The 11,718-nt window shown below is 30.0% G+C and overlaps 1 protein-coding gene across 16 annotated transcripts in view; it reads right to left on the bottom strand.

The window, feature by feature from the left end:
• Window positions 1–3,044: 3,044 nt before the first annotated feature.
• Window positions 3,045–11,718, bottom strand: part of LOC135150804 (protein MHF2 homolog) — a 20,360-nt gene continuing 11,686 nt past the window's right edge. The window contains exons 4-11 of one of the 16 annotated variants that reach the window (XR_010289086.1): window positions 5,960–6,044; window positions 5,787–5,865; window positions 5,272–5,372; window positions 4,607–4,687; window positions 4,378–4,490; window positions 3,866–3,948; window positions 3,614–3,766; window positions 3,045–3,518 (exon numbers count right to left, since the gene is read on the bottom strand). Coding sequence is in view for 7 of the 16 variants with exons in the window: in XM_064087987.1 (XP_063944057.1) it covers window positions 5,834–5,865; window positions 5,960–6,044 (117 nt within the window). In the remaining 9 variants the exon portion in view is untranslated. Of the gene's footprint in view, window positions 3,519–3,613; window positions 3,767–3,861; window positions 3,949–4,377; window positions 4,491–4,606; window positions 5,373–5,521; window positions 5,670–5,754; window positions 5,866–5,959; window positions 6,045–11,718 lie in introns of those variants that run through there. The other 15 variants (XR_010289084.1, XR_010289089.1, XM_064087987.1 and 12 more) reach the window with 15 other exon arrangements.

The following is an 11,718-nucleotide window of genomic DNA, read 5'->3' on the forward strand; positions in this document are numbered from 1 at the left end:
TGATTATTGTTATTATTAAATAAAGAAATTATATGATTACAAAATCCTTAAGTCGTTTTTTAATTATAATATTTTAATCAATTTTCATGAATATTATAAAATCCTCACAAATATAAGTTTTTTAACGATAATACAATACTTAAGTGTATAATAATATTAATAATTAATAATAATAATAATAATTAAATATAATATAAGATGACCAAATTTTAGTATTTTTGGTACTGATGTTCAACTAAAATATGATTTCGCTTATTAATAAAGAGTATTGATTGAAGTCAATTTTTTAAACCCTAGCCAAACGGCCCCTTGGTAAAAAAAACATACTCCCTCTGTCCCTCTCATTTGTTTACAGTTACTATCTTGGGATGTCCCTCTCAGTTCTTTACGTTACTATAAATAGCAAGTTTTTTTCATCATTACACCCACTATCTTCCCCTACCATCTCATATTTAACATTAAAAACTACTATTACACCCACTACTTTCCTCCACTATCTCAAATATATTATCAAACGGGGCAATTAAATGAGCCTCTATTGTATTTTTTTAATGTTTGTTTTGAATTTTACTAATACACATATTTTAAATTCTAAAAGCTCTATAAATATTATCTAATAAATAGTGAGAGGGATTGTTACCGTTACAGTTTGTGAAAGGAAATAAACATTGGGTTTCGGGTATCGTGATCTGCAGTTTTATAATTTAATTTTATTTTTGAGTAAAGTGCATTCTGTGTACCTGCACTTTACTCGAGACACCACTTGCAATACTGTTATTTAAAATCGAGCATTTGCAATACTAGCTTTAAAAAATAATTACGAACTATGTATGTCCGTCAATTTAAGATAACTCCGTTAACTTTTATAAAATCAAAGTGGGAAGAACATATTTTCAAGAACCAAGTGCTGTTACTTTCACTACATGGACCTTTGTATAATTTATATATACATATACTATATCTACTGCTATATCTACATCTCTCCACAAAAACCCTTGTTTTACTTTCACCCAAAACAAAACATGCGACCACACCTCCACCCCATCGTCGCCATAAGTACGGGCATCACTGTCCGCCACGCGGCAGTGAATCCGCCGCCGCCGAAAAACACAACTCCTAAACTCACCACCTCTCTTTACCAAACTCAAATAGGCCTTTTTGCTCTTATGTGGTGTAAGAATATACGAGAGAGGCTTAGATTTGGGAGGTGTAGTCTATAAATCGGAGGAGTGTATGAGAAGATGGATGATGAGAGGAAGGGCAAAGCTGTAAAAGGGCATCTAAGGCCTCATCTTGGGTGGCCTATTTGGAAGTATTTAGACCAGAGGAAATGGGGAGGCAAATCCCGACTATGGAGACATTGGTGGGGAAGGCGAAGTCGGAAGTATTGGGGATAGAGTAGGTGGTGATGGCAAAATTTTGAAGATTTTAGTGGAGGGGATCAAGACAAATGGTGATAGCAGGGGAGTGGTGTAAATAATATGGGTATCTGATTAAGTTTATGTAAATTGAAGTTGTTATTCTTTGATGGATTGGTGGAATTGTTTCTTCACTTCATTGTAGTTCATATTAAGCTCAACTGTGAAATTTTTCAATATTTGGAAACTGATTAAATATGTTTTGTCCATTTTGCCCTCAAAGAAATTAACAGAGTTACACCAATTTGACGGACATACACAGTTTGCAATTATTTCAAAAAGCTGATATTGCAAATGCTCGATTTTAAACAACAATATTAAAAGTGGTGTCTCGAGTAAAGTGTAGGTACACAAAATGTACTTTACTCTTTATTTTTTAGTGAATGTTTAACATATGTATTGAAGCTCATTCTACCAAAAACCCTTGTCTGTCATTTTGTTGCTCTCTTTCCGCCATGGCCAGTTCCACTCTCATCCCCCGGTTCTTGAAGTATGTTTGCCGCGACGACTCCTCTTCTGATGAAATGGTAAGCTTTTATTTGTTGTTTGAATGTTATTCGATTGTGATATATTTATTCGCCCATGTATATTAAGCATTGGAGGGTATGAATGGAATTGTTTAGTAAAATGCATGAATCAATTACTGTATCTTGTACATCATATAGCCTGGTGTTTTTTGTTATATACATCTTTACGGGTGGGTGCCCTGTTTTTCTCTTGCAGAAGGTTCCACAAAAATTCACTAATGAGTACAGCCAGCGCTTGAATGAGATGTGGCTTAGAGCAAGTCCAACACTATGCTAAAAGGTTCCCTAAAAATATTATTAAATAATATGTCTTAGTGATTTAGCACAAGATTTAGCACATGAGCTCCAATAGTACTCCCTATATCCATTCCCTATTATTATAATAATATTAAATTTAAACACTTTGGGATGTTGTGAAAAGGGAAATGATGTGGAGGAGGGAGGGAAATGAATATTTTAATAATAAAAATAGTTTAGAAGTGGCTAGCATATTCTAAAAATAGGGAAGGGGAGGCTTGTGCTAGTGATTTAGCACATCACTAGCATAGTGTTGGAGTGCAATTTTATCCCATATTCCCTATTTTTGGATTTAAGACTTGATTTAGCACACCTATTGGACTTGCTCTTATAACCATTTGTTATGACTCAACTAATTTGACATTGAGAGGCATTTCTGATCATTTTGGTTTCATGGGTCTTTGTCTTTGAACATGTCGAGAGATTTGTTGTCAAAGTCTATATTATTAGACTTGACGGCCGTGATTTAATTATTTAATTAATCATTCGATTTATCTGATTAATCTCCAATTAATTCTTATTTTCTATCTTTGCCGATTAAGTCCTTTTACGGAACCATAAAATTATATAATTATTTCATGTAATTTATATATTTATGTGAATATTTAACCAACGTATTTTTTCCATATATAGCAAAAAAAAGTAAAATAACCTTGTAATGGTTTAACAGAAAAGGTTCATTTGGAAATAAAATGAAAATTATGTTCCCCCGATATTTTAGAAAATGAAATTTATTATAAACCGTTAACAACAGAAATCAAGAAAGAAACCAAGCAAATAGAAAGTTGTTAAAAGACAGGAATTCCTTAAAATTTATTAAAAACGGGAGTTCCATAAATTTCCGTCAAGTATAACACGAATTCCTTAGCCGAATGTTTCTCATTTTTTAGTATCCCATCAATATTTGATCCATAGACCATATTTTGTTTATCAACATTAGGACAAATTTTCACCAATACTTTTGTTTCTGTAGTCAAATCAGCGCGTTCAGCCTTATCAAATTCTGAGCTATCAGACTTAGCCTTCCGAGAGTCCTGTTTTATTGTTTCTGAATCCTGGCTAGTAATGTTGCAGTCACTAAGCTGCTTTTGGGTTTAACTTTCAGGTTCCAATGCATTACTCTCATTTGCTTGCTCAAGCAAAGCTGCTGCCATCTTAGCAACATCAATTTTTTTGTAATGAGCTTCAATGGAGGCTTTCTTTTGTGCAACAGAGCCTCGTTGTGCAGATCTCTCCGCCTCTTCCACATGGCGCTCATTAGAAAAGGAAGACCCATCTAATAAGGATACTTAAATCTTAAAGTGATGAAGCATGTGATATATTTAAAACTTTGTTTACAAAGATAAAATAAAAGGAAACATGTTTCATCACCTCAAGCCAAGTTTCCGCAACTTCTTCCTGTCCATCTAAGACCGTAATACAATGTAGGGTAGTTTAGTGTGGCCAAGGAATCCAAGAAGCAGGACGCAAGCCTTCCTAAACCCCCATTCCCTAAGTGCTGCATCTGGTTCCTGAGAGTATTAACTGATGGATTCATATCAGCTCTTTGAAAAAACCGTGCAAATGATTTTGATTTTAAACATGCAAATATTAAAATTGCTGAGGAGAACGACTTTTACCAACCAAGAAGACAAATGCAGTAGCAGAAACAATAACCTTCTCCACCTTGCACACATGACATCCACTAACCTCCTAAAACTAATAATCTGCAAAAAGAACAAAAAAATATCTTAGAGCTTTTATCAAAAATTCAAAAAGAAATGAAACAAAAATCACTGATAAAAAAAAAAAATATATATATATATATATATATATATATATAGAATAAATGATATCTAATATCGAAATTTACATCGTAAAAAAATACATCATAAACACAAATTAAAGATAATTAGATGATTGGGAAGTGTGTTTTAACATTTATTATACAAACAAATGACCTGATATTCAAATTTAGATTATTGAATATTCATTGACTACTAACATTTATTCTCAGCTTACAAATTCATACATAAATGAGTCAATTAGAAAACTGTGAAATTAGTTATTCAATGCTCAAAGTAAATTAACATAATATGAATTTTATATCCTGACAGACAAAAGGAGCTACTGAGGCAATGCTAGCAGTGTAGTACCATATATTTGATATAAAATCTATGATATATCAACTTGCCAGAAGATACATCAGAAACTTCATTTCCCTGCCACCTCAAGCTCTATAATCCTTAGTAATGTAATGTGAAGTCTCCTGCACAATAAGAAAAGAGAATTCTAATTCTAGCAAGAAAGAAACAGGACAGTGGAAGATCCTCAGTCTTTTAAGAAATGACACAAAAGAGTATTTCCGGGCAAAAGAGTTTCTACCTATCAATTACTTGGAGACACTGCAGGTGTGTTCACCCTGCCTCTACATCCATCATCATCGAGTGCGTTACATGAACTGCTCTGAAATTATATCATTCCTGGCCATTAGTTCCGGGCCAAATTTTTTGTGCCAACATACTATAAAAAGAGCATATGATAATCTATATCAGCTGCCATTAGTTGATGAATACGTATCTTTTCCAAAAAATTCAAAAAATAATATACAACTATACGACGTGTTTTTTTAGAATTATTAATTCCCTGGATATCCTAGCAAACACTTGGTAAATCATTATAATACTCTAAACAAAGAAGAATACGTATCTTTTCCATTATAATATCACAATGTTTCTGTTTCTCACTCATAGAAAACTAACCACATGTATCATTTATCCGTGATATTCCGGTAGTTTTTAACTTAACTGAATACAATTCAAAGAATATACCAAATTAGAAACTTATACATATGGGCATCTTAGGCAAGTCAAGGAGCATATAACTCTTCACAATATAGTCGTGTTTAATATAACTATAACAAATCAGTTGCAAATTTACTACGCAAATATTGACAGATTTAAAAGGCCAACAACAACAATTTGTAATTTTATGTAGCAGATGAGTAAAATAGATAATCAAGAATAATGTGTTGTTATTTTATGAAACACCTGGTGACAAAATGCAGAAAAATAAAAGGATTTAAAAACTTGAAGATGAGTAGTAACATGACTGAAACCATTTTGAAGATGGATGGTATACAAAATTGAACCTGCAAAAAACACGAAATAGAGAAATAATTAGTACAAACACGAAATAATTCTTTAAAAAAATTAAAGAATGAGAGAGATTATTATGTAATCATGTCAATCAAACGTGTGACATAGAATCTGCAAATATTAAATATATTACAGAGAGGGATTCAAAATCTTAAATTTCTTTAAAGCATTTTATCAAACACTTGGTGAAACAACACTTACAAAATGAATGCACTTGGGAAAATGAGGTTTGTAACATATAGTGCTCAGCTCTGTAGTTAACTCACACATGGGTCTTGGCTCATTACTCACTAACAACATTCCATGTTCTAATTATCTATTGAGTAAAGCATAAAAACAGAAAGAGAAGAAGATTGTAACAAAATCAAAACATACTGAATTTCAAGGACAGGAGAATAAGTGTCTACCACGGGATAATATCCATGTAGCCGGTCAACTGTAATACTGAGCCTCGTCATGGATATTTGAACAATCGCAAAAACCCCACTGCAATCGGTGAACAAAGCGGCAAATATATGGTCCTTAGGTAAGTAATTAGTAGAAAACCAAGACAGGAATTAGGTTTAGCTCGAAATCGTACCTGGAAGATAGCCGCGAGAGGGGGAAAATGATGAGGATCTGGGTGTGTTTTTGAATTTGCAATGTTTTGAGTAAAGTAAGCTAATCTGTGGTGGAATATGTGGGAGGATTCGACACGTGTTGCAGGATGTAAGAAAAAGAAAGATTGTTATTAAAAGATAGTATAAGTCAAACTTGTCAAATGGCATTCCATGGTAAATACGTAAAAATACGGAGGAGTGGGTAGTCTTTAACAGGGTAAACACACAACAGCTTTTACTTTTATACTAGGATTTTTTGTTCACTACGCATGGTTATATATAGGATTTCTAATTAAAATTAATTGTTCAAAAATTTTGAGAAAGAAATGATACCAAAAAGTGGTTAAATAAATGTTCGTTTTGTTGTGGTTAAAGAATGTATTACTCTTTTAGTTACGGTGATAATTTTTTTGACATAATACCATTTGAAATGTCAATTGTGTTGGGCAGTTCAAAAGGAATGTACTCAAGTGTTTTTCAGTTACAAATGAATGGCTTGTAATAAAGACTGCATAACCCCATTTGCCCGCTTCGCATGGTTGCATGTTTTAAACTTTATTTTATATGTATTATAATAATCATATTTAATATTTATATATTTATCTTATCTATATAATTCTTAAAGCATGAGTCATTTTTTAAGGCTGCTTTGGTAAATTCACTTTCTCTTGGATCAACCCATTAAGCTTCGGATCGACCCGGCAGCTTTCTCATTCAACTTAACACTATGAAAGAATATTCCGGGTTTTTATGCGACCACCCGATTTCCACTGGGCATGAAGCAAGTTCCTGCCATATCAGGAGCGTGGCATTTATTGCTGTTCCATTGATCAAGCCACTCATTGAGCTTTTTGGATCTCATAGCATCTTCCAACCATATGAGAGTTTGAAAAAGGCATTGAATTCGTTCCTCCAATCATGGCACTCATTACTACGTCTAATTGATTTCAAATTCAAACATGATAATTAATCATAACAATCCGTGCTTATTTATCTAAATCAATCTCTTCCTCCTCCATTATGCTCTCTGCTATTTTTTATTTAAAATTTGAAATTCTTATTATCTACTTGCATCTGTAATCATTTGATCATTTTTTTCTCTCTCGATTTGTAGAGTGTATGGTAGTAACATTTATTTTATATTGCAGTGATAACGGTGGTCGTGTTTTTTTAGCATGAGGACGGATTCAACGTCGTCAACAGGTTTTGCAATCCTTTCTATTATAATGTTGCAGTATCGAAATCCTCGATTATAATCGTAAAATTTTGTTTCTGCAGGTGTGAAAAGAAATGGACGTGGATCGTGGTAAAAGTGTTGAGACAATTTCCAAGAATCAAAAGAAAGCACATGCATCAGGTAATTGATTTCCGCACTAGAGTAAAGTTTTCATACGCATTCATTTTCAAGATACAGTACTCTTGGTCTTGGTTCCTCAAAAGTCTTAGACGCGATTGTATTGTCGTTAACGTCTTCATGTAGAATCATTAGTGTGATATACAACAATTTTTAATAGTTTGTGTCTGTTATTAATTAATAGGTATTCTCATGTGGGGAGCTCATATGATTCACCTAATATTGGATTAAGGTAGTTATTGGGTGAAAGTTTGGAAAGCTGGAGAGGCCTTTTTTGAAAGTATACGACCTCCACATATGGGATTGTGGCTTAGCATTGGTGTATATTCTATTTTTTTGTATTTTTGTTCCAGTTTTTAAGTTTTTTATATTGTATAGATCACATGATATTTTGTAATTAATTTTTTGACATTATTTTTGCATAATTTCCTTTCGTATTGATAGTGATTATGATGCATATATGTCCACTAATGCATTTATTGATCCTTTTTTTATGATTGAGTTTTCCTTGCATCTGCTGAAAAGAGATGATTCGTCCAGGCCACTATCGGATGCTCACCGTATGGAGATTTATATTCACTTTTTCTCAACATCTGATCAAGGCTTTTTGTTTACTTCTTATTGCGTGTCATTGTATTTTGACAAGAGACACCGAGAATGAATATGACCTAATTTCCGTCCAGATACATGAATCTAGCCTACTATAACTCATATGTGTATAAGGAAATGTAGTCAAAATATATTTGATTTTCGATGATTTTGGCATTAATTCTTTTTGTATAATATGTAGTGGTTTCCATATTCACTATATTCAATTTTCAAATCTAGACCTTTTGTTAAATTTCAAATTAATGAAGTACTTTTTCACTTCACAATTTTAGCTCTCGATAAGAAAGTTTTTATATATTAGATTTTTAAATATTCGGATACATAGATCTAGACTGTTATAGCTCATATGCAAATAGGGAAGTCAAACTTTATTTGATTTTCATTGATGTTGACATTAATTACTAAAATACCATTTACATTTAATGTTTGTGGTTTCCACGTTCATTATATTTAAATTTTCAAATCAAGACTTTTTGTTATAATTTCAAATTAATAGAGTTTTTTTTTCACTCCATAATTTTAGATCTTGATAAGAAAGTTTTTAAATATTTGACCTTTTAAATTTTTGGATACATGAGTCTATCATGCTATAACCCATATGTAAATAAGGAAAAATAGTCGAATTTTATTTTATTTAACTGATTTTGGCCGTTATTATTACAATTCTTTTTGTATAATATATATTGGTTTCCATATTCAATACATTTAATTTTCAAATCAAGACTTTTAATATTTTTATATATTAATTATTATTTTTGAATATTTTCTGATACATGGATATAGACTGCTATAATTCATAGCAAAAAAGGAAACGTAGTCAAACATAATTTGATTTCCACTTTTTTTAGCATTTAATATAACAAAACTTTTTCGTATAATTTGTGCAGTTTTCATATTTACTATATTCAATTTTCAGATGGACTTTTTGTTTTAATTTCCGATTAATGGAGTATTTTTTTTTCACTTCACAATTTTAACTCTTGATAAAGAAGTTTCTATATATTAGACTCTTAAAATTTTCAGATACATGAATCTAGCTTGCTATAACTTATATGTAAATAAGGAAAAATAGTCAAATTTTATTTGATTTTCAATAATTTTGGCATTTATTATTACAATCCATTTTTGTATAAAATGTGGTGGTTTACATATACACTATATTTAATTTTCAAATCAAAACTTTTTGTTATAAATTCAAATTAATGGAGTCTTTTCTCATTCCATAATTTCAGCTCTTGATATATAAGGAAGTATTCATACACTCGGTTTTACAAATTTTCGATACATGAATCTGGACTGTAATAGCTTATATGCGAATACTTTTTGACATTTATTACTACAACAATACTTTTTTGACATTTATTACTACAACAATACTTTTTCGTTTAATTTATACAGTTTTCATGTTCATTACATTCAATTTCCAGATCAAGAATTTTTGTTATAATTTCATTACTAATAGAGCATTTTTTTTTCATACCTGTATCATACCTGTGTGTGTAGCACGGGCCAAAATGCTTAAATAATTTTCATGTGATAATAAATGAGCATATTTTATTTAAATAAATTAACAATAAAATTTTTACATGCGGTTTATTATAATTTTTTGTTATTCTATTCAAGATACGAGGTGTTGCCATTAGGCGACAACGATAAATTTTAATTATATAGTCATTACTATTTTCATGTCTTTTATAATATTTTTGAAAAAAATTTAGTTTTTAATTATTTTAACTATACAATTAATGATTTAATAATAGATCCATAAACTTATTTCAAACATAAATTATTATTATTGTATTAAAATTTGGTTATATTAATGATACTAATGAAAAATCTATTCCGTTATAAAATCGATACAGAATCTATTCCATTATTGATATTTATGACGTATATATTCTTATTGTCAATTTCTAATATAGACAATAATTGTAGCATATAATTTTGGTAATGTAACTCAATTATGACTACATATGTATTTCTTTTTTTCTTTAAATCACACATGTATTTCTTTATTGATTATTCCTTCAAGGTTAATTATTTTTTAACATGTTTATCAATTTTTACTAAGGACGGGAGGAAACTCTATCATCAGCATATTCACTTTAATTAATGATACTAATGAAAAATCTATTACGTTGTCTTTCATAACTTATATCTCATATCTATACTGTTTGTCAATAAAAAATGTATAGCTTAACTAGAAAAAAAAAAAAAAAAATCCTATCTGTGTACGTAGCACGGGCTAAAATGCTATGAGCATTTTTTATTTGAATTAAAATTTGATAGATGAGCACCGTTTTATTCAAATAACTTAACAATAAAATTCTTTGCATACAGTTTATTATTATTTTTTGCTATTTTATTTAAGGTATGAGGCATCGCCGTTAGGCGACGCCGAGAAATTTTAATTATATAATCATTACTATTTTCATGTTTTTTTATAAATATTTTAGATAAAAAATACTTAATATTTTTTATTATTTTAACTATACAAATAATGATTTAATAATATATCCATAAACTTATAGATTTTTATTCCAAACATGAAATACTATTATTATATCAAATATTTGATTATATTAATGATATTAATGAAAAATATATCCCGTTATAAATATTTATCATTTTATTAAGGACGGGAGGAAACTCTATCAGCAGCAAATTCACCATAATTTTATAATTAAGGAATGGAAGGAAGCTTTATAACTTGCATAACTGGGTTAAGTTTATTGTTATTTATGTTTCAAAATACAAAAATTTATATAGTACGCGTCGTTATAATTTTTCTGTTGTGTGACTTTATTTTTTTCATTCGACATTCGTATATAACCTTTAACATCTACAGCGTATTGATCGCCAATAACATAACTCGGGTATTTTGACTGTTACCTACGCTGCCTTTCTGAACTTATATCTCATATCACACCGTTTGTCAATAAAAAAATGTATAGTTTAACTACATAAAAAAAATCAAAAAATCATACCCGTGTGCATAGCACGAGCCAAAATGCTATGAGCATATTTTTATTGAAATAAAAATTTGATAAAGGAGCATATTTTTATTTAAATAACTTGACAATAAAAAATTTTACATACGGTGTACTATAATTTTTTGTTATTTTATTTAAGATTCGAGGAGTCGCCTTTAGGCGACGCCGAGAAATTTTAAGGGAAATCTACAAAAATACCTAATTTTTCAATTATTGTTTTTCAAAAATACTACATTTCAGATTTTTTTTTAAAAATACCTTTTCATAAAAATCTTTTTTCAAAATTACGATTTGCAACTTTTGCAACCTCATTTGCAACATTCGGGGGCGCCAGCCTTTCAGTTGCAAATGAGGTTGCAAAAATTTGCAAATGAGGTTGCAACTTTTGCAACCTCATTTGCAACTGAAACCCAAGGTTGCAAAAGTTGCAAAACCGTATTTTTGAAAAAAGAATTTTATGAAAAGGTATTTTTAAAAACAATGAAAAGATGGTAGTATTTTTAAAAAAATAATTATACAGATGGGTATTTTTAAAATTATCCCAAATTTTAATTCTATAGTCGTTATTATTTTGGTGTCTTTTATAAATATTTACAAAATAATACCTGATATTTTTTGATTATTTAACAATACATATAATGATTTGATAATAGATCCATAAAGTTATAAATTTTTATTCCAAACATGAAATATTATTATTATATTAAATATTTGATTATATTAATGATACTAATTAAAAATCTATTCCGTTATAAAATCAATACAGAATCTATTCCATTATAAA

The sequence above is a fragment of the Daucus carota genome, chromosome 2 (genome assembly GCF_001625215.2).
Source record: "Daucus carota subsp. sativus chromosome 2, DH1 v3.0, whole genome shotgun sequence".
Taxonomy (NCBI): Eukaryota; Viridiplantae; Streptophyta; class Magnoliopsida; order Apiales; family Apiaceae; genus Daucus; species Daucus carota.